The following is a 23923-nucleotide window of genomic DNA, read 5'->3' as shown; positions in this document are numbered from 1 at the left end:
TGCTTTATTCCAAGAACCACTAAATATGGCCCCTATAAAAATAGTAAACATAGTGGGCCAGAGTGATAGTATAGAGGACAGGGCACTTGCCTTGCACGAAGCTAACTGAGTTCTTCTGGCATCCTATATGGTCCCCTGAGCCCTTCCAGGAGTAACCCTTGCGCATCACCGAGTATTGCCCCAAAACCAAAAAAAATTTTTTAAAATTTTATTGAAATACAAATAGGCAAATTCCAAAATAGAAACTTGGTGAATTTTTACTGTATATCATTTATATAATCGTAGCTCTGTCAAACTCCTTAGCTCTGTTTATGCATCATTCCTTCTTTTACCTTAAAATTCTCCTTCAGAAATAGCCTTTTCCTATATCTACAAGTAGGCACAAATTACTCTCTCTCTCTCTCTCTCTCTCTCTCTCTCTCTCTTTGTATTTTGGGGCCATGTCCAGCAATGCTCAGGGCTACTTCTGCATCTGCACTCAGGAACTACTTCTGCCAGTACTCGGGAACCATGGAGGATGCTGGGAATCGAAGCCGGGTTGGCCGTGTGCATGGCAACTATGGCTCAGACCCCAAGGCACAAATCTGAGAGCTTTAAGCACACAAAACTATTAATAACGCTCCTTCTAACTTCTTTGAAAAATTCCTATTATTTTTCACTTTTAAAAAGAATCTTTTTTTGTTGCCTTCCTTTCTCATCAATTATTTATTAAGAGAGTAATAAAATGCAATGCAAAATAATCTAATTAAATTTAATTTACTCTGATCAATTTAATTCAATAGATATTTGATCAATAGATATTTCTAATATCACTAATAATGATACCTTTGATAACAAATTACAGTGGTTTTTAAAAAATTCTTACTTTTAACTAATTTTAATATTTCAAGTCTGTTTATCATGAATCCAGTTCTGCAACTTATTGAACTTCTTTGTAATTTTTTGGTCCTCTTCCTCTTACTTTTTTTGTTTCTTCCGCATTTAACTTCTTTTTTGTCTTTTGTTTACTTCACTCTTCCCTAAACATAGGCAGGGAATATTTTTACCCTTTTTAATTCATCATCTGTCTTAGCAAAGCCTGTGGTGTCAATTATGTCTGCAGAAGATATATTTTCAAACTCAGTAATCTGAACCTGTGACTCAGTCCCCAGCATGTATTGTAATTACACATTGGCAGTTTTCATTTATGTGTTTCACCTTCTCTATCCTCACCCTCCATTCCTGCTCTTTTTCTTATCTTCTATATACCCCTGGTTACCAGATCTACCAATTTTGTTTTTATAGTATCACACATTTGTTCTTCAATACTGAGTCTGTTAATTATTGCCACTAGTTAAGTTTTGGTCATCTTTGTCTCTAAATGCACCTTACAAACGGACAAGTGTTTTAATTGCTTTCCACATTCTTTCCTTACAATTAAGCCTATATATTACTGCCAAGTTAATTTTCTTGAAATAACTATAACATTTTTCATATCTACCTACTTATACTCAATCACTGCCACAAAAATTTTTTTTCTTTTTTCCTCTGATGACTAATGACAGATCATATCTTTTGGGTTTATGATGTTGGTTTTCTTTTCAGTACTTCTCATTCCTATTTATTTATTTGGTTTCAACAAAGTGAAGCCTTTTTCCCTAGAATAAACTGTGAATCCTATTGGGAAACATGAACCTACCCACTTATATTTATTAGGTTTGGATTAGTAGACCAAATTCTTATACCCTACTTGGTATTATTAATACTCTAAGGTCCCATCCATAGAAAATTAACATAAGAATATCAGATATTAAAGAATAAATTCGCATTCTGTGATTTATGTAATCCCTGTCTCTCTTTGCAATTTATTCTGTTTTTTTTTATACTGCATGTTAGCTTATAACACCTAAAAATCACATATGTAAACTATGTAATTTTTTTTCTGATTTTTGGGTCACACCCTGCTATGCACATGGGTTACTCCTGGCTCTGCACTCAGGATTTACTCCTGGTGGTGCTCAAGGGACCATATGGGATGCTGGGAATTGAACCTGGTTCTGCCACATGCAAGGCAAACGCCCTACCCACTGTGCTATCATTCCAGTCCTAAACTATGTAATTTTTATAGTAACATTCTCCTTATAGCAGAACAATGAAAGTGTGGCAATACACTTAGGGAGTGAAAATTGTAGGTCCTATTTTAGTTTGTATTTCTCTATATATGTTCCTCTTAGAATTCTTCACTCTTCTTTTTTCCTTATTACAATTTAATTTTTTTAGAAAAATAACTCAGTGAGATAACTGGTCACATGCATGATTTTTATAATTGGACAGTTTATATGCTAAGTCCCTGATTATTTTCTTACTCTGGATAAATTTTTCTTGAGAAAACTGTGGCGAAATTATAATTAATCCAAATGTTCAAGCGACCAGACTGGACTTGAGACCCCTTTACTACACCAGTTCTTGGGTCTAGAGAAAGTTCTTTTTATTAGCACTTTCCTTGGCATGGTTACTTGAACTACTTTCCTCAATCTTCTCAATTTATAAAGCCAAAGACATTTCTTGAGAAAAAAGTACTTATATTAGGGTATCCTATTTTATTTCTCTTAATTGAAAACAGTATTAGTAAAAATGAATTCATCCTAGTCTTGATATATGTGAGTAAGAACATAAATGCTCTGCTTATGTGTGGGGTGAGTGAAGGGGAAAGAAGATAGGTATTAGTAAAGAATTTGAAGAATTCAAATTATTATTATCTTTAACACTACAGGGTTAAGAGTTGCTCTTTTTTCTGGCTTGTTATCACATTTTATTTACTATTTTTTGTTATTTACCTATCTGGGGTAATTATTTCCATTTCCACCCCTTTCATCTTCCACTCTATCCTGGTAGTAAGAACAATATGAACCCTGAGTCTGTCTTACTCTAGTGTCTGTCTGATTATATTTATATATCTATTGATTCAAATTTTTCAACAGAACAATAATCTACCTCTCCTTGGTATATGTACTTGGCCATGTGATCAAGTCCTTCGGTGCCATACCAATACTTGGAGAACATATGGTACACACGTGAGTAAAATCATGGAATAAACTGAACCACTTTTCTTCCATTAAACAGGTAAATGTCTAACCCATTTATTATAGATGATTTTCTGTTTTCTTACCAGAAATGCACCTTTATTTCCTAACCTAATCTGTTGAATTCAAATTTTCTTATTTTATATGAGCTTATTTGTTTTTACTATTTTGGGAACTATAAAATACATAGTTAGGATCCTCTTCATAAAAACTCTCCAAATGCTTAAAAATTATTAAAATTTAATGATCCTTTTATTCAACCACCTACTAATTGTTCTTTACCAGTTATAAAACTTCTGTGTTCTTTCCTCATAAAATATTGTAGAGGTCATATAAAAGTTAGGATCACTTCAATTTATGTATAGTTACATGTATTTTATTTCTCCATTTCTTTTTTAATAATGTATTGATGTTTTTGGAACAAGAGGGATTCATTAGATATTAATGTATATTTTCATTTTCATTTCAATTTATCATCCTGTTATTCGTCGATTGCCTCGAGCAGGCCCCAGTAACGTCTCCTTCATCCTAGCCCTGAGATTATATTCAAGGCTCTTTAGGAGAATGAGACCCATCATTGTTACTGGTATTTGGCATATTGGGTACGCCACGGGGAGTTTGCCAGACTCTGCCTTGTGGGCAAGCTACATTCGATAGGCTGCAAGTTTGTCCAAAGTAGGAATGAGATAATAAGATGTCATAAAAAGATGTCCTTATAAGATGTTGTGTGGCCGCAAATGCGGCCGCGCAGTTCCAGGAGCTGTATTTTATACATTTTATACATTATATGTATACATTATACATATGAAATGTATACATTTTATACATTATACATATAATTAAAATGATAATTTTCTCTATTGGCTAAATTAATGTATATTAGTTTAGCCAATAGAGAAAATTATAATTTTTCAAGAAAAAAATCAAATATGTTTAAAGAAAGAATGCACCAATACCCTGTGAATTATATTAGAATCCTCCATCCTTCTTATTGGTATCCTATAAAAATCAGTGATGTGTCTGTTAATTATGATGAACTTTAATTTTTATTTTGTTGGTAGAGAAAGTGTATAGGATTAAGAGTTCATAAAGTTTTCTCTTTTTCAAATTGAACAGTCCCCATGGCTAAACAAGGTTTTTAAAGTGCTTTAGTTTTGGAGCTGAGGGGAAAAATCTTCCCATGTAATACATTCTATCAGAAGCTCAAGAGTATAAAAGTTATGAGTGACCCTCTGTCCACCCCACATCCCAGTCTTTTTTAGGGTAAGGGAAGTGAGAGTGTGCCCACAAGATAGAATATGTGCAGATCTTTGCCATTTTATATGCCTTCCCTATCCTGTTTCTCTATATTCTGTTGTACACTTGTGTTGAGTATCAATATGGCTGGCATTCCCTCCTCTCCATTCCAGAGTCCTGTCGTTGGTTGGCCTGAGTCTCATAGCTTTGGGGACAGGCGGTATCAAACCCTGTGTTGCAGCTTTTGGTGGAGACCAGTTTGAAGAAGAACATGTAAGAGTCCTGTTATTTCTGTAGTTTCAGAAATGTAGAGAAGGCAATCAAAGAGATACCAAGTAAGGTACTAAATTAGTATCCTTTACGAAGATTGAAGTAATGCACTGGTAAGATTGTAACCAAGCAATTGTGTTCAGTGCTGGGTTTCAGTCAAAATACTGAAGTAAAACTGAAATATGTTCAATACAGGTGACCAGGATTGTATATGGGCTAAAAAGGTCACACTTTGAAGAGAAGAAAATGTAAATATTTAACCCAGATTAAGATAAAAAGTTAAAAAGAATGTTCTAGCTCTCTATGCATATCAATCAGTAAAGTAATGAGTGGCAGCTATTGGAAATTAGCTTTTGGCATGATGAAAGGAAAAACTTAAAAAAAACTTTAAAAAGTGGGTTTCCTCTCACTTGAGGTATTTAAAACACAATGTGGTTAGTAGTGAGGATGGGAGGTGGTAAGTAGAGTCAAAATAATGACAACCTTTTCACTTTTGAGATTCTTTATCAAGGGGAAATTGATCATTCAGAATAAATAAAATTAGCTTCTCTAGATCATTTTATCTAGATCAGTCTTTCCCAAAGCAGGCAATACCGCCCCCTTGGGTGGGGGGTACAGGTATAAAAACTATGGGGGACTGTAGTAGTTTAAGTATAATTAGCGGGGGTGGGGGGAGGTGGTGAGGGTGTTATTTTAACACCATGGCATTTGCAAAGTTGTTCATAATATAACTGTTATGAGCTTTTAATGTTCCAACATCAATCCCACGACCTGCGTGACCTTCACTCCAACATTGTCTCCATTTTCCCAACCACTCACCAAGCCTGCCCCCTCAGCAGGCACACTATAATTGGTTTTATATTGTTTGTAACAACCTAAATGGCTAAAATAATTATCAAATACATTTTATGAAAGAAAATTTGTGAAAATTATTAGATCTCACCACTGGGTTGTTAAATCTTTGTCTGAGGATTTGCTGAGATGCTTATTGCTAGTTGAGCCCTCTGTGTTATTGGTTGTGTTTGTTAAATTTGGCTGCCCATTACTTTCCCATCTAGTTTGGTGTGCTCCTACCGGATTTCAGTACTGTAGAATATATGCTGCCTCACGATCCAAAAGCTTCAGGATCAGTAAAATTGGGATAAGCTGCGGCAGAGATTCTTAGTAAAGTCTTGGGGCTTTGATGTGGCGTCAGCCGTGAGGTGTGGAGGCAGCAGTGTGGTGTGTTTGTGGCTACCTGAGCTTTGGCAGATTAAGGATTCAGCCTGATCCCTCCTGAGGAAGCCTCAAAGTTTCAACCAAGAGACTAGTGTGTCCATAAATTTTAGCTGCTTGGCTTGCATCTTCTCATAGCTATTTGTCATGATTCTGATTTTTCTCTCTCTTTTTTCTCTGTGTGTCCTGCATTCCTGTGTTTCTCTTTCTTTTTTTCTTTTCTTTTTGGTTCACACCCAGCAATGCACAGGGGTTAACTCCTGGCTGGCTTTTGCACTCAGGAATTACTCCTGGTGGTGCTTGGAGAGACCCTGTGGGATGCTGGGAATCGAACCCGGGTCAGCTGCGTGCAAGACAAATGCCCTACCAGCTGTATTATCTCTCCAGCCCTCCTGTGTTTTTCTCAGACCATTTGAGTTAATATTTTATGTTCTTTAAGTGTTCATAAATCAAAAATGCTAGCTAAATTTAGCAAAATAACTAAATACTAGCAATTGAAGTTTATAAGCAATTAACTGCTAAAGTAGATGAATGGATTAAGTGTGTGGTGAATGAGTGCAGAAGAAATAACGAGAATCTGAAGAGGAAGCAGAATGTATGATAATAGAAAATGGGGAAGGACAGATTGTGCTTATGTCTCAGGAAAAGATCTGAGGTTCCAGAAGGAAGTATAGCAGTACACAATGAGAAAACCTCAGCAACTTTATCTGAAAGTGGCTGCATTGAGTAACTGTTCCACAAAGATATTTCAGCAATAGAAAACCCACCTCCAAGTTTCCACCAGCCACTTCTAAGCCCACGGACTTGTTTTATTCTCTCTGGCAGACTTCCCTGCTTGATCAACAATTTATTCTATTGTCCTTTATTCTAGTTCTGTTCCTACTACATATTTCACAAAATCTATTATTTAACTCATCAGCCATTTACTTAATTCAGTCAATAAGCATTCATTGAGTCTGTAATGTATATCCAACGCTATAGTCAGCCGTGGGGATTACAGAAATAAATAAGATACAATTTCTGTAATTCAGATTTCTGAAATTCCAAAAGAATTCACATGTCCTGAAACAGACACATAGTGCAATGAAATTAATACTATATATAGTATTATGAAATTATATTAAATATAGGATACTATGGTGGCATAATATATAGAATTTTTTTTCAGATAAAGAGGTAAGAGAATGTTAAAGAAACTTGCCTGGGGTTTGAAAGATGTATAAAAGTCTGAGGTGTGTCATGCATGTATTAAAATATTTAGTATGGGGGTCAGGGAGATGATTAAAAATTTCTGGCATTGTTGAGGACCCTGGTTCAGTTCCCAGAATCACAAGACCTTCTGAACAATGTTGGGTGTAGCCCAAGTGACCCCAAGACCACTGGGCTAATTCCTCCCAAATCTAATCTGATATTTAGAAACTATGGAGGCAATACTTGAAACCATCTTTGTATATCTCCAGCTGAATAAATACAAGCCGGGGTGCAAACAGAAGATGCTTTGAACTAATTTTTTCCATTTGCTACAGGCAGAAGAACGGACTAAGTACTTCTCAGTCTTCTACCTAGCCATCAACGCAGGAAGTTTGATTTCTACCTTTATCACACCCATGCTAAGAGGTTAGAATTTATTCTGGGGAACTCTGTTAAAGGTTTTACTGTTATCATTGAAAATCTCTTTCAGGCTTCCTACTGCCTATCCTCTCCTTTTAAAGGGTTTGAAAATTGAAAGAATTTTTTTAAATTATGGATTTTCTCACCCAACTGAAGGACAATGGATTAAGTGAGGAAGAATCATTTGTCTCTGATATAAAAAAAATTCCGAGTTCATGAATACCATAGGATGTATCAACAGAGACTATTAGAGCCAAGAGTACCAAGACTCATTGTTATCTTTTTTCCAATTTTTTTTTTAATTTTTAGGAGATGTTCAGTGTTTTGGAGAAGATTGCTATGCATTGGCTTTTGGTGTTCCAGGATTGCTTATGGTGCTAGCTCTTGGTAAGTGCAGTAGAGCAGAAGAAAATCATTGTTTTCCTCAATCTAATTTATGTAACCTCAGAGTTATTTATTTAATGAATTGTATTTTTGAGGATGATTCTGGAAATTAGAGCACTAAGCAGAGGGGCTCTTTTGTATCTTGATGATAGTTAATGCAGTTTGGATGGTGGTCTTGGTATAATATACTTTTGCAGAGGTATAAGCCTGTATTTAAAAATCACCTGCAATGTCTTAAGCCAATGTTTATTAAATTTTTCTGATTAAACAACAAAAATTAATGAGATTCCTAACTATTGCATTAAAAAAAAACACAAATGACATAGTGTTTAGCTATTTCTGACCTGCTCTCTAATGTATTTGAGATTTTACTTTTGAGAAAATCTCAAATTTAAGAGATGTTGAATAAGTGGGTGGAAAGTGATGCAACTTAGTTTAAGTGGCTTTCTCTTTTCTAATGAGAACCCAGTAATGAAAGGGATGGGGGAGTAAGCAGTGAGAGTGTTACTTAGCTTACAGGGTTTAAAGAAAAACAGACATGATTGTTTCTAATCACTGACCTGGAAACCTGTTCTCTCTGAGCATTTGGGAAACACCACTTGGAAGACGTCCAGTCTGAACACATAAAGAACTCCAAGAAGGAACAGAGCCCTGAGATTCACCATTCAGTTTGTTTATTTTCAATCAATGGGGTGAAAGGCATGTTACTAGTAATAATCAAATTCCAATTTCAATTCCAAGGAAACTTACGTGTTACTCAAGACAACGGTGATAATACATTTCCTGTTTCCTTCTCTCTCAAAGCCAATCTTTCCTTCCCAAATTTCCTGATTTACTGATCAATAAGTACTATGTTCTCTTCTTCGGGTTAATGCACAGTAATAATATTTACATATTAGAGTAATTATAAAAATAAAAATTCTCTAAGTGTATTTTTATAAATTATGAAATATTTATCAAGTGCTAGTGAGGAGCTTTAGTTTTATAGCTATTAGTATATTATGCAATTCTCTGGGCTTTCACTGTAATTTAATTATATTAATTTATTTTTATTAACTAAAGTTATCAGGCATTAAATTAATAACATACTATGTTTCATATTCTAAATAAGTACTGTGGTCACATAAGTAAATTAGACTAGAGTTATGCTTTCAAAAGCTAATTCATTATGAAGGAGACAGAGAGGTAAATAAAATGTACAAGTAAATAGCATGAATTATGCCATTATATGAACACATAAGAGAATCTAAGACTTTGAGGATTACAATAGATTTTCTTAAAGAAATTATATCTTCAGGGCTGGAGCAATAGTATAACAGGTAGGGCGTTCACTTGCATGCAGCCGACCTGGGTTTGATCTCTGGCATCCCTGAGCACTTCCAGGAGTAATTCCTGAATGCAGAGCCAGGAGTAGCCCCTGCGCATCGCCAGGTGTGACCCAAAAAGAAAAAGAAAAAAAGAGAAATCATACCTTCAGATGAGATATCAAGAATCACAAAAGCTTAAAAAATTAAAATTGAAAATGATTCAGAACCCATATCTTAAAGACTAGGTGGTAATATTGTGACATATTTGAAGATATTAAAGGAATTCAGATGGTCCAGAGAATAAATGAGAAAGATAAGAAGAAGTGTTTTGTTTTGTTTTTTGATGTTTTATTTTTAGTTATGGTGAAATTGCAAAGTTATTCATTATTGGTTTTCACACATACTGTATTTCAAAACTGATCTCTTCACCACTGTCCACTTTTTCTCCTCCTCCCAGCTGAATACCTCCCAACATTATAAACATTGTTCTCTCCCCGTCCTATTTTTATTCCAGCCCCCTCAAGTTCATCAATTTGCTTGAGCGGGCCCAGTAACGTCTCCATCATGAGACTTGTTGTTACTGTGTTTGGCATATCTAATACGTCACGGGTGGCTTGCCAGGCTCTGCTGTGCGGGCGAGATACTCTCGGTAGCTTGCCGGGCTCTCCGAGAGGGGTGGAGGAATCGAACTCGGGTCGGCCATGTTGGCGTTTGCCTTACATGCGGCCTTACACGTGGCCAACATGGCCGACCCGAGTTCGATTCCTCCGCCCCTCTCGGAGAGCCCGGCAAGCTACCGAGAGTATCTCGCCCACACGGCAGAGCCTGGCAAGCCACTCGTGACGTATTTGATATGCCAAACACAGTAACAACAAAATCTCCAATGGAGACATTACTGGGCCTGGTCAAGCAAATCGATGAACAATGGGAGGGCCCCCTCAAGTGGCATGTTTCCTACTGAGTACTAGTTTACATGTTCTTTGTTTCCATTGTCTGGGTAAAATAAGCATAATTTGATAGAAAGCAGACAATATAGGCCCTTTCAGTCATTAAAAAATTAAGACTTTATTATGTAGACAGTGAGGAGCTACAAAAGGATTTTGAACAGAGGACTGATTATAAATGCTGGAATTAATAAAATTGGTAACAGGAAACAGGTAGTTTCCATTTTATGTTTTCTGTTATCTTTCTAACACTGTCTACTAGAGACAGGAGAAAGTAGAGACTCTGGTCACTACTTACTTTCTTCACTAAGGAATTCTGAAATTTAAGTGTAGGCTCATTGAGTTGATTAGTCATCTGTCCTTTAATGATAATAGAATTATTGATAAGAGAATTCCTGAGATTTTCAGCCTCCTCTGAGAATCAACTTAATTTTTGGAAGTCTATATCCCATCTAAAGACTTTTCTGGACTTTTGAACTACCCAGTTATCCCCCAGGATTAGAATTCTTTTTCTGAATTGATTTTTCTAGCAGCAGTGTGAAGTCTTTGGTAGGTACAGGGTACTATTTGTAAGAATAGTAGGATAAGTGAAAGGATCACAAAGAAAAGATGATGAAGTGAATTTTAGAGAGTTATAGATATAAATTATGAATGATAGAGAATGAAAGGAAAATAAAAAGTATAGGTAGCAGGGTGGGCTGGAGCGATAGCACAGCAGGTAGGGCATTTGCCTTGTATGCAGCCGACCTGGGTTCAATTTCCCCATCCTTCTCGGAGAGCCCAGCAAGCTACCAAGAGTATCCCGGCCACATGGCAGAGTCTGGCAAGCTCCCCGTGGTGTATTGGATATGGCAAAAACAGTAACAAGTCTCACAATGGAGACATTACTGGTACCTGCTCGAGCAAATCGATGAACAACGGGAGGACAGTGATACAGTGCTATAGGTAACAGGGTCAGGGAAATAGCATAAAAGTATAGGACAACTGCCTATCATGAATGAAGTCTGAAGTTCAGTCCTCAATACCATAGCCTCTTGTGCACTATGGAGTATAGTCCTTGTGACATCTGAGCACCACTTGGGAGGTAACCCCAAAAGGATTGAAAAGTTAAAGTAGAAAAAGTTAAAGAGATTTAAGCAACCTAATATGCAAGGATATTGAAAAGTGTTCCCAGGCACTGGGATCTTTGGTAGCTGAACTAGAGGAGCGTCTTGCTGGAACTGGAAAACCCATTTAGGAGGAAAGTATCTAGAAAGTGCAGAAAGAATTCTTCCCACTTGTTTGAGATTTAAAAATTTTAATTGCCGGTTATTTGAAAATGAAATGAGAAGCAAGACAATAAAATTCACCTATGGTTAGTTGTGTCTATGTAGTGAAAGACTAAAGATGTGAATTAAAGGGGAAAATAAATTTAGGAATAGAAATAGAAAATTTCTACAAAATGTAATTTTGTAAGAATGATAAAATATTGGTTAGATCATATGGGACAGAATGGAGTAATAGAACATAAGCTAGGAAATAGGAGGTTGATGTAAGTTTCATTGAAGTGTGGGGTTATGTCTTGTTAACTTGTTCTTGGGAGTGTCTAGCACAGTGCCTAATGAAAGAATGAGTGTATGAGATGCTTTATAATATTTAAGAACATACAGAGGTTTTTTCCCCAAAAAATGTTATGAGTCTTTGGTAGAAATTGCAGTTTCTTACACTATCAAGCTTGCAAAACTTGCAATGTAATCTTGTAAAATTGCTTATCTTATTTAATTTTCAATTTCTTCATGTATAAAATGAAGACAGTAAAGTTTATTTTATTAGATAAAATTAGTTAATACATGTAAACCTCTTAACACTTTATTTAAACCTTAAATATATACTTAGTGATAATAACCATCAGATCAATAATGAACTTGAAGACCTTTCATGCCAGGAGTTTGGACTTATTAGGAAGAAGTTTTCTATTTGGTGTCAGAGAAGAAGAAGAGAGACTTAAAAAAACATTTAGTGAACATTTTGTTAATACAGTGTAAAAGTTCTGTATTGCAGCTGGGAGGTAGTACAGTGATTAGGGTGCGTACTTAGAATGTATTGCACAGAGGTTTTATTTCTGGCACCATATGGTTTTCTCTGAGCATCACTGGCTGAAGTCTTTGAGACCCCCAATACTGTTGGAGTGGTGATTGGGACTGTGTATCCTTGGCATCACACGTCCTGAGTTGTACATCTCATGTCTTGGTACTGAAATGCTGGTACATTTGCCCAGAATCTACAGGGCCTCCTCCCAACCCCCGCTCCTGCTCCTTAGCACCACTTGGGAGACTCCCCCCTCTCCCTTCCCGGAAGCAAAAGCAAAACAAAATGAATAAACAGAAGTGTTGTGAGGTCTCAGACAAGAACTCCTAACAGTAATAACGAAAATTTAGAGCAGTTGAAACACACACTAAAAAAAGGAAGATCAGTGAAAGTCGGATATACATCAAATGATCAGATATGGAGACGGTGAAAGTGCTAATTCAAAGATGATTTCCATTTCTTTGATTACAGAAAATTTCAACAATGATCTCTCATGATATATGACCATTCTATTCCTCTCTTGAATCTCATTGTTTTTGTGACACCAGAGTCAAATTAATAACTCCAAAGTCAAGCTTAAAACTCCAAAGTTCAGCATTTGTCAATTCCATCCCTTTCTGAGACTTATCAGTGGCTTATACATTACCAATCTGTCCTTAGCATTGATAAATTGAATGTGCTAAATGAAACACTAAGAATCTTATTTGTGTCTCAATTACAGTTGTGTTCGCAATGGGAAACAAACTGTACAAAAAACCACCTCCTGAAGGAAATATTGTGGCTCAAGTTATAAAATGTATTTGGGTAAGTTCATTAGTTGTTTACCCAACTATTTCAAAGGGAACAGGATGCTAAGATGAGCATATAAAGTTTCTAATATAGATATAATATCTTTTCTTCAGTAATCTCTGTTCTACCTCTATGCTTTTTGGCTAACTTAAATTGGTTGTTCATTCCTTATCTCTAATTAAATGTTAAGTTAAATAATTATTTTAACTTCGTTTAAAAATCTTCTGAAAAAATAGTTATATATGTTGTCAACACAAAATCATGATAAACTTATAAACTGAAATTTCTGAAATTCAATGATGAAATCAAAGGGTGGTAGTATGTTACTTAATGGAATGAGTAATTTGTTGAAATGGTTTCTTTTTTGCATCTTTTCTGATATCTGTGCTATGCTCTGCCTTAGTTTGCTATTTCCAACCGTTTTAAGAACCGTTCTAAGAACATTCCAAAACGACAGCACTGGCTGGACTGGGCAGCTGAGAAACACCCAGTAAGTTGGAACTTCAGAACTTATGCTTATAAGACATTTTTTATATCAAAATTAATTTCTTCCTACTGTATTTGACCTCCTACTTCATTTAAAATCTTCTGTTAATGTTCTGTGGAGCACTTCTAATCTGAGGAAGAAAACCCTGTCTGATGATTCAACTTGTTTTTTCTTGTCCCTTCTTGCAGAAGCAACTCATTATGGATGTAAAGGCACTTACCAGGGTACTATTCCTTTATATACCATTGCCCATGTTCTGGGCCCTTTTGGATCAGCAGGTATGAATAGTTCCTCTGATAGCTATCCCTTCTTCCAATCCTTTCTCTATCTTGAAACAAAGGGATTTCTTATAATAGCACCTGTTTGCTTCAGGGCTCACGATGGACCTTGCAAGCCACCAGGATGGATGGAAATTTGGTGAGTAAAAGGGAATTTTTCATAGAAGCCTATTATTTTTTCTAATTAATATTAAGTAAAAATATTTGTTAGGTTTTACTTGAAGACTGACAACATTGTAAAGAGCTTTCTTTAGCATGAAGGTGCTGAATAGATGAAGTAAAGAAAGCTAGTCTAAAAATAAAAGCCAGAAATGTATCTTTAGAAATCAGGAACCAAAGGATGGGAAAGTTTCAAATGTATATAAGGATGGTTTGAGCTGGCAAAGTGGTATAGGCCTTGGATATTATTATTTTCTCCCATAAAAGTCTGCCCAGGGCAGTCCAGGGACAGGTCTAATTGAAAAATTTTTGATTAATTATTTAGTCACTGTAAATTACAAAGTTATTCATGATTGGGTTTCAGGCATATACCAGTGTCCACTTACCTCCACCAATGCTTATGCCACCCTTACCCTTCACCCAATGAAAGGTGCTTTTTTAATGGCTTTTGGCATTGTGGTTTGTAGTATGTTGCTGATAGGATTTCATACACAACACTTTACACTTGTTGTAGTGTTCCCTTCTCTGTCCTATCTCCCCACCATGCCTCCTAGGTAGCAAGCTTCCTGCTGATGACTGGGTATCAGACTCTTTGTTTCATTTGCCTTTGGGCTCTTTTATTCCACTGTTATGTTTCTTTATATCCCACATGAGAAATATCCTTCTGTGTTGGTCTTTCTCAGTCTGGCTGAGCCTGATATTCTCCAGATTCCTCCACAAAGCAGAAAACTGCATGATTTTTATCTTTTCTTATGGATGAGCATTATTTCTTTGTATGTGTGTACCATGGTTTCCTACTCCAGTCATCTGATCTAAGACACTTGGGATGTTTCCAGATTTTGGTTATTGTGGATAGTGCTGCAAGGAACATAAGGGTGTAGATGTCTTTTCTCTATTGTATTTTTGGGTCTATGGGGATAAATTCCAAGAAGTGGGATTGCTGAATCATGCAGAAGATTTTCCTAGACTTTTGAGGAATGTGCATAGTTTTCCAGAAAGGCTGGACCATCAATACTCCTGCCCCTTTCCCCTAGCCCCTACCCCATGTTGGAGTGGAATGTTTTATACGTGGATCTTGGAAAGCTTTGGAAAGTTTTAAACATTTTTTTTATTCTCTATTCTTGGGAAATCTCAGTTTTATTTCTGCTTTATTATTTTTTTTAAAATTTTTATTAGTGAAGCACCATGAGGTACAGCTGTAGACTTACAGTTTTTTGTGCTTGGGTTTCAATTATACAATGATCGAGTACCCATCCCTCCACCAGTGCCCATTCTCCACCACCACTAATCCCAGTACTCCTCCCACCCCCCATACCCCCATACCCCCATCCCCCCGCCTCTGTGTCAGGGCATTCCCTTTTGTTCTCTCTCTCCTTTTGGGTGCTGTGGTTTGCAAAAGAGGAATTGAGTGGCAATCATGTTTGGTCTATAGTCTACTTTCAGCATGTATCTCCCATCCTGGGTGAATCTTCCCAACACCCCTTATTTCTGCTTTAAATTGTTTTACTTCCTAGATTATTATATTATTTTTCTATTGTGTCCATTTCAAAGAGTTCACTGTCACTGTCATCCTGTTGTTCATTGATTTTCTCGAGCACCAGTAGCATCTCCATTCGCCCTAGCCCTGAGATTTTAGCAAGTGCCACATTGGAGGCTCTTTCAGGGTCAGGGGAATGAGACCCATTATTGTTACTGGATTTTGTCATATAGATTACGCAACGGAGAGCTTGCCACACTCTGCCGTGTGGGCAGGATACTCTTGGTAGCCTGCCTGGTTCTCCAAGAGTGAGAACTAGACAATAAGAGGTTGCGTGGCCATGAATGCTGCCATCTGCTTCCGGGAGCTTGGTTTTATAGTCTTTGGGTCTTGGAAATTGATGGGATTACATGGTGTTGGGGGCAGTTGGTGGGTATAATGCCTACCTGCTGGAAGATGGGGGATCTGAGTGAAGGAGGCCCAGTCCTGATCAGAGCAGGCTTGGAGATCTCAGGCCCAGTTCTTGCACACTGGGGTTTCTCTGTCAGTTCCTTCATGTGTGTGGCTCATCTGAGCATGTAGACAGTGGTCTTGAACATGGCTGTGGCTGTTTCCAGAGGTCTTCAGCTGCCGGGGCTCTGCTCAGTGTGGGGAGGGAGTTCAAGATGAAATAATAACAGTATATTATTCACTATCACTATCACTATCACCCCATTGTTCATCGATTCGCTCGAGCAGGCCCAGCAATGTCTCCATTTGTCCCTGTCATGTGCTAGTGTAGCCCGATGACATATTGGGGGCTCCTTCAGGATCAGGGGAATGAGGACCATTCATTGTTACTGTTTTTGACAGATCGAGTACACCATGGTTAGCTTGTCAGGCTCTGCCATGTGGGCGGGATACTCTAGGTAGCTTGCCGGGCTCTCTGAGAGGGATGGAAGCTTTTGGACCAGCCTCTAATCACCTTTACAGGTGTTCCTAGTCAGGCATATAGGCAGGTATGATACTCTCAGTAGCCTGCCGGGTTCTCTGAGAGTGACAACTAAAGAATAAGAGGTTGCTTCCGGGAGCTTGATTTTAGAGTCTCTGGATCCTGGCTATTGATGGGGTTACACAACAGTTGGTGGGTGTAACTGTCTAGCTACTGGAAGGTAGTAGAGCTGGGTGGAGAAGGCCCAGTCCCAAATGGAGCAGGCTTGAATATCTCAGCCCCGGGTCCCACACTCCTGGGTTTTTTCTGCCAGTTCCTCTTCCAAGTGTGTGGATAGTGGTCTCAGCATGACTTTGGCTGGGTCCCAGAGGTCTTCAGCGGTCGGGGCCCTGCTCAGAGCAGAGAGGGAAACTCAATCTGCCCTCCTCCAAGGGGCCCCGGTGAGGACAGTCAGGTGCAGGGGCAGGAGACTCTGCCTTGTTCTCTTCTGGGAGATTGGTTTTAGAGTAGCTTATTAGCCCATCTATTTGGGTCCTATCAGAAATAAATTTTCCTTTCTCTAGTTGTCCGTAATTCATTTTACCATGTTTGCATTTTTCACTCTTTTTGAGAATAACCTTGGAAACGCTATGTAAGTGGGAGGATTAACCATAGTACCTGGTCCCTCACATTATTATCTCTTTTTTTTAATTAATTTATTTATTTATTTTATTAGTGAAGCACCATGAGGTACAGTTGTAGATTTACAAATCTTTGTGCCTTAGTTTCGGTCATACAATGATCAAATACCCATCCTCCACCAGTGCCCATTTCCCCCCAGCCCCCCTCCCACCCTGCCTCTGTGGCAGGGCATTCGCCTTTGTTCTCTCTCTCCTTTTGGGTGTTGTGGTCTGCAAAAGAAGCATTGAGTGGCAATCATGTTCAGTCCATAGTCTACTTTCAACATGCATTTCCCCTCCTGGGAGGATCCTCCAAACACCTTTCATTTGGTGTTCCCTTCTCTATCTGAACTGCCCTTTCCCCTAGAATATCCGGCTGGCCTCTAAGTTATGGAGTAATCCTCCTGGTGTTGATCTCAGCTATTCTTAGGTATTGATCTCATATTTTGTTGCTTTATATCCCCCAGATGAATGCAATTTTTCTATGTATATCCCTCTCTTTCTGACTCATTTCGCTTAGCATGATACTTTCCATATTGTACCACTTGTATGTAAATTTCATGACTTCATCTTTTCTAAGAGCTACGTAGTACTCCATTGTGTAGATGTACCAAAGTTTCTTTAACCAGTCATCTGTTCTTGGGTCATCTCAGGTTTCTTCCAGTTTCTGGCTATTGTAAACAGTGCTGCAATGAACAAACAAGTGCAGATGTCACTTCGACTACACATTTTTGCCTCTCTGGGGTATATTCCCAGGAGTGGTATTGCTGGGTCAAATGGGAGCTCAATTTCTAATTTTTTGAGAAACGTCCATACTGTTTTCCAAAAGGGCTGAACTAGTCGACATTCCCACCAACAGTGAAGGAGTGTCCCTTTCTCGCCACATCCACGCCAGCATTGGTTGCTTTTGTTCTTTTGAATGTGGGCCAGTCTCTGAGGTGTGAGATGGTATCTCATTGTGGTTTTGATCTGCATCTCCCTGATGATTAATGATGTAGAGCATTTTCTCATGTGCTTTTTTGCCATTCGGATTTCTTCTTTGAGAAAGTTTCTGTTCATTTCATTGCCCCATTTTTTGATGGGGTTGGATGTTTTCTTCTTGTGGAGTTCCACCAGTATTTTGTATATCCTTGTTATCAACCCCTTGTCAGATGTGTATTCGGTGAATATCCTTTCCCATTCTGTAGACTGTCTTTGTATTTTGGTCACTGTTTCTTTGGAGGTGCAGAAGCTTCTTAGTTTAAGATAGTCCCATTTATCTATCTCTGTTTTTACTTGCTCGGCCAGTGGCGTGGCATCTTTGAAAGTACCATTAGCCTCAATGTCATGGAGGGTTTTGCCAACTTTGTCTTCAATGTACTTTATGGTGTCTGGTCTGATGTTGAGGTCGTTAATCCATTTTGATCTTATTTTTGTACATGGTGTTAGGCAGAGTTCTGAGCCCATTTTTTTGCATGTAGCCGTCCAGTGATGCCAGCACAATTTGTTAAAGAGGCTTTCCTTACTCCACTTCACATTTCTTGCACCTTTATCAAAGATTAGATGATCATATGATTGAGGGGAGATGTCAGTGTATTCAACCCTGTTTCATTGGTCTGCAGTTCTGCTTTTGTTCCAGTACCACGCTGTTTTAATTATTACTGCTTTGTAGTAGAGTTTGAAGTTCGGGAGGTTGATTCCTCCCATTTTCTTTTTCCCAAGAATTGCTTTAGCTATTCGTGGGGGCTTATTGTTCCATATAAATTTCAGGAGTGTTTGCTCCATTTCTTTGAAGAATGACATGGGTATCCTTATAGGGATTGCATTGAATTTATACAATGCTTTCAGTAGTATTGCCATTTTGACAATGTTAAGTCTCCCGACCCATGAGCAGGGGATATCTTTCCATTTCCTCATGTCCTCTTTTATTTCCTGAAGTAGCATTTTGTAGTTTTCTTTGTACAGGTCCTTTACTTCCTTAGTTAAGCTGATTCCTAGGTACTTGATTTTCTGGGGCACGATTGTGAACGGGATTGTTTTTTTCATGTTGCTTTCTTCTCTCTCACTGTTTGCGTATAGGAAAGCCATGGACTTTTGGGTATTGATTTTATAGCCTGCAACTTTACTATACGAGTCTATTGTTTCTAGGAGTTTTTTGGTGGAGGTTATTGGGTTCTCTAAGTATAGTAACATATCATCTGCGAATAGTGAGAGCTTGATTTCTTCCTTTCCTACCTGAATGCCCTTAATATCTTTTTCTTGCCTAATCGCTATTGCAAGTACTTCCAGTACTATATTGAACAGCAGTGGAGAGAGTGGGCATCCCTGTCTCGTCCCTGATCTTAGAGGGAAGGCTCTCAGTTTTTCCCCATTGAGGATGATGCTTGCTGTAGGCTTGTGGTAGATGGCTTTAACTATGTTGAGGAAAGTCCCCTCTATACCCATTTTGGCTAGGGTTTTCATCATAAAGGGGTGCTGGACCTTGTCAAATGCTTTCTCTGCATCTATTGATATGATCATATGCTTTTTATCTTTTCTTTTGTTGATATGGTTGATTATGTTGATTGATTTCCGAATGTTGAACCATCCTTGCATCCCTGGGATGAATCCTACTTGGTCATGGTGTATGATCTTTTTGATGAGTAGTTGGATTCTATTTGCTAGTAGTTTGTTCAGGATCTTTGCATCTGTGTTCATCAGGGATATCGGCCTGTAATTCTCTTTCTTTGTGGTATCTCTGTCTGCTTTTGGTATCAGTGTGATATTTGCTTCGTAGAAACTATTCGGAAGTGTTTTTGATATTTCAATTTCGTGGAAAAGCTTAAAGAGGATTGGGAGTAAGTCTTCTTTAAAGATTTGGAAGAATTCACTAGTGAATCCATCTGGGCCAGGGCTTTTGTGCTTGGGGAGACTTTTTATTACCATTTCAATTTCCTTGATGGTGATAGGTCTGTTCAGGTATTCCAGGTCTTCTTGGTTCAGCCTTGGGAGTCTGTAGGAGTCTAGGAATTTATCCATTTCCTCGAGGTTTTGATGTTCCGTGGCATAAAGCTTCTCAAAGTACTCCCTGAGGATCCTTTGAATTTCTGTAGTTTCTGTTGTGATTGACCCCCTTTGCATTTCTGATTCGGTTTATTAGGGTTTTCTCTCTCCCCTTCTTTGTGAGTTTTGCTAGAGGCTTATCGATCTTGTTAATTTTCTCAAAGAACCAGCTCTTGGTTTCATTGATCTTTCGGATTGTTTTTTTGGGTTTCCATCTCGTTAATCTCTGCTCTGAGTTTTATTATTTCCTTCCTCCTGTTCGGGTTGTGCTCCTTTTGTTGGTCCTTCTCCAAGCTCTTAAGCTGTGAGGTTAGTTTATTTATGTGGGCTCGCTCCTCCTTTCTGAGGAATGCTTGTAGAGCTATAAACTTTCCTCTTAAGACAGCTTTTGCTGTGTCCCATAAGTTTTGGTAACTCATGACCTCATTTTCATTCGTTTCTAGGAATCTTTTGATTTCCTCTTTGATTTCCATTCTAAGCCACTCGTTGTTCAATAGAGCACTGTTTAATTTCCAGGTGTTTGATTTAGTTTTCTGTTTTTGTGTGTGATTTACTTCTAATTTAAGCGCATTGTGGTCTGAGAAGATTGTTGATACAATCTCTATCTTCTTAATTTTATGGAGATATGTTTTGTTGCTCAGCATGTGGTCTATCTTGGAGAATGTTCCATGTACGCTTGAGAAGAATGTGTATTCAGCCTTTTGAGGATGAAGTGTCCTGTATATATCTACTAAGTCCCTTTCTTCCATTGTTTCCCTCAGATTAAGTATGTCCTTGCTAAGTTTGAGTCTGGTTGATCTATCCAGAGGTGACAAAGTGGTGTTGAAGTCTCCCACTAGTATTGTGTTGCTATTGATGTCTTTTTCCAAATCTATGAGTAGTTGTTTTAAGTACTTTGCTGGTCTCTCATTAGGTGCATATACATTTATTATTGTAAGTTCTTCCTGTTGTACAGATCCTTTGATCACTAAGAAATGGCCTTCACTGTCTCTTATGACCTTCTTCACTCTGAAATCGATGTGGTCTGATATTAAGGTGGCTACCCCAGCTTTTTTATGGGAGCTGTTTGCCTGTAGGATTGTTTTCCAGCCTTTGACTCTGAGTCTGTGTTTGCTTTGACTATTAAGGTGTGTTTCTTACAGGCAGCAGAATGTTGGGTTCAATTTTCTAATCCATCCAGCCACTCTGTGTCTTTTAATTGGTGCGTTTAGCCCATTGACATTGAGAGAGATTACTGTTATGGGATTTTGTCCCATTGTTCTGTTGAAATTAGGTGTATTTGAGGGGCCTGTCCTGTCTTAAAGTAGCCCATTTAGTTGTACTTGTAACCATGGTCTTGAGTCTATGAAGTTCCTGAGCTGTTGTTTGTCTGTGAAACTGTGTGTTGTTCCTTCTATTATGAATGAGAGTCTTGCTGGGTAAAGTATTTTTGGAGAGGCATTTATTTCATTGAGTTTTCTCACTATGTCCCACCACTGTTTTCGGGCCCTGAGGGTTTCATCAGAAAAATCAGCTGTGAATTTTAAGGATGCTCCTTTGTAAGAGATTTCTTTTTTCGATCTTGCTGCTTTCAGAATTTTGTCTCTGTCTAAAGTTTTGGTCATTTTGATCAGGATGTGTCTTGGGGTATTTTTGTTCGGATTTCTTCTAGCTGGTACCCTCCGGGCCTCCTGAATGTGGTCACAAGTTTTCTTCAGCTCTGGAAATGTTGTAGCAATGATGTCTTTGACAGCTTCTTCTTCATCAGGGTTTTCTTCCTGTCCCTCTGGGACTCCAATAATTCTTATGTTACCCCTCTTGGCTTCATCATGATCTTCTCTTGCCATCTGTTCCCGAACTGTGAGTCTCTTTTCCATTTTCTGCTCTTTTCTGGCGAGTCTCTGAACTTCATCTTCAAGCTCACTGATTCTGTTCTCAGCAGCTGTTACTCTGCTTCTGAGGCCTTCCACTGAGGTTTTCAATTCGCCTACCAGGGTTTTCAGGTCCGACATTTCCGATTGCATTTTTCTCATTTCTGCCTTCAAATCCTCTTGTCTTTTATTGGCATTGGTTTCCATTGTTTCTTTTAGTTCCCAAAGCATCCTAACTAGCTCCCTTCTGAATTCCTTGTCAGAGAGGTTGTCTGATACTACAGTACTGTTGGTGTCTTCTGGGCTTGCCTCTTCAATAAGAAAGTTTGGTGGGCTTTTGCGTTGCTTTACCATTGTGACCAGTGTGCTTTAGTCCTTCACGTTCACTGTTACTATTCTGGTTGAGTGAGGAGAGAGTTCCCAGATCCCTTCAGCTTTGTTGCCGCGGGATATGATGTTGCCTCAGTTCCCGTTCTGAGCAGGCCAAGGGAGAAAACCGGCAATTCTAGGGGATCAAGCTAGCTGCGCATTCCCTGGGGGAGTCTCAAGCCGTGGAGCAGGCTGTACCTGGTTGAATGAGGAGAGACTGCCAGGAGCCGTTCAGTTTTGTTGCCAAACAATGGGCCTCGGTTCGTCCAGCACAGTTTATACTATTCTCTCTTATAGTGGGAAGGGATTATGGATAAGTTTTTGTCCATGGTAGGCACCCTTCTACGTTTCTGAGTTTGACGTTCTTCTCAGTCAGGCGTTATTCTTTGTTTTATAACAGACATTGAGTACATTATTATCTCTTAAACTGAAGCTACTGAGATTAATTTAAAAAATAAAATATTCTGACTCTATTCTTTATCATGTTAAGAAAAACATAGCACAGTTCAGAAAAAGGGAACTCTATACCTAGAATCATCTGCCTTTAGCAAGTTATCCCTTGCTGAAGTATCCTTCCCCTTTACCCTCAAATACTCTTATAAACAAGATAATAGCCCTGAACCAAAGAATTTAAGGGTTATTTTTGTTTCAATTTTGGGTCACACCTGGCAGTGTTCAGGGTTTACTTCTGGGTTTGTGCTGAGAGACCTTTTCTGGTAGAGTCTGGAGGACCATTTGCGGTGCAGAGAATTGAATCCAAGGTTTTGCATCTGCAAGCCAAGCTCCCTACTTGCTGTACTATCATTTTATTCCCCTGTGAGCAAGATGTTTTATATCTACTCTCAACAGTTTCACACATGGAACATGGTATTACAAACTACAGTCTCCATATTGCTCATTAAATTCCCATGACTTAACTCACATTATAGCTAGGTATGTGTGCCTTTGACCCTTTTCACCATTTCTCTGTCCCTCCACAGTGCCTTTGGCAACCACCTGTGGGCTTTTTAAGTTAGCATGAAATTTTTAGTCTTGTTTTTGTTTGACTTTGGTTTCTAAACCACACCTGGAAGTGCTTGGGACTTGCTCCTGGCTCTGTGTTCAGGGATCATTCCTAAGAGTGCATGGACCATATGGGGTGCTAGGGACAGAACTCTGGTTGGCAATGTACAAGGCAAGAATCCCATATGCTGTACTGTCTATCAGGCCTGCATTGAAAAGTTTTAATTTTTGCTTCTTGTATGATAATTAACAAGACTGTTAATCTAGACTTTTATTTTTCTTTAAAATTTTGTTCTTTTTTTTACCCACCTTTTAAAGATATTTTTGTTATGTTTCAGGGTCTTTTTGTACTTCAGCCCGACCAAATGCAGGTACGAAGCTTCTCTAGAGGCATTGGAACTCATTTCTTTATCTTTATCTCCACCAGTAACTTTATATCTACCTAGCATAATTTGGATTTTTCTTCCTTTTATGCAATAGATGACTAAAATTTATGACAATATTCTCCATAAGCATATGCTTCTCTCTCGCATCCTCTGTTTAGTAGATAGTTTCTGCCCAACTCCAGGAGAAGGAGTTTGATCTTATAGGAAAAGTATAAATACTGGATGCTTGTCGCCACCCTCACCCCATCGCCTCATGTCAAGCTAGTATAATGAAAATGCCGTTAAAAAAAGTAAGACCTTGTTGGTGTGAACACTGAAGTCAGAAGTATTTGTTTATTGGTGATCCTAGGTCTTCTTTTTTTAAGCACTTAGTTCATCAATTTTCAATTCTTTCTTTCCAGAGATTGGCAGAAAACAGG

At 38.3% G+C, this 23923-nt stretch overlaps 1 protein-coding gene across 1 annotated transcript in view; it reads left to right on the top strand.

Annotated features, from left to right (window-relative positions):
- Positions 1-23923, top strand: part of SLC15A2 (solute carrier family 15 member 2) — a 55958-nt gene that overhangs the window by 5602 nt on the left and 26433 nt on the right. The window contains exons 4-12 of the mRNA XM_056109300.1: positions 2961-3053; positions 4472-4571; positions 7310-7400; positions 7704-7781; positions 12818-12900; positions 13289-13375; positions 13561-13650; positions 13745-13789; positions 23457-23489. Coding sequence (XP_055965275.1) covers positions 2961-3053; positions 4472-4571; positions 7310-7400; positions 7704-7781; positions 12818-12900; positions 13289-13375; positions 13561-13650; positions 13745-13789; positions 23457-23489 — 700 coding nt within the window. The remainder of the gene's footprint in view (positions 1-2960; positions 3054-4471; positions 4572-7309; positions 7401-7703; positions 7782-12817; positions 12901-13288; positions 13376-13560; positions 13651-13744; positions 13790-23456; positions 23490-23923) is intronic.

Source organism: Sorex fumeus, unplaced genomic scaffold (genome assembly GCF_029834395.1).
Source record: "Sorex fumeus unplaced genomic scaffold, SorFum_2.1 ptg000265l, whole genome shotgun sequence".
NCBI lineage: Eukaryota > Metazoa > Chordata > Mammalia > Eulipotyphla > Soricidae > Sorex > Sorex fumeus.
The sequence above is the reverse complement of the archived record's forward strand: the minus strand, read 5'-3'. Positions and strand labels throughout refer to the sequence as shown.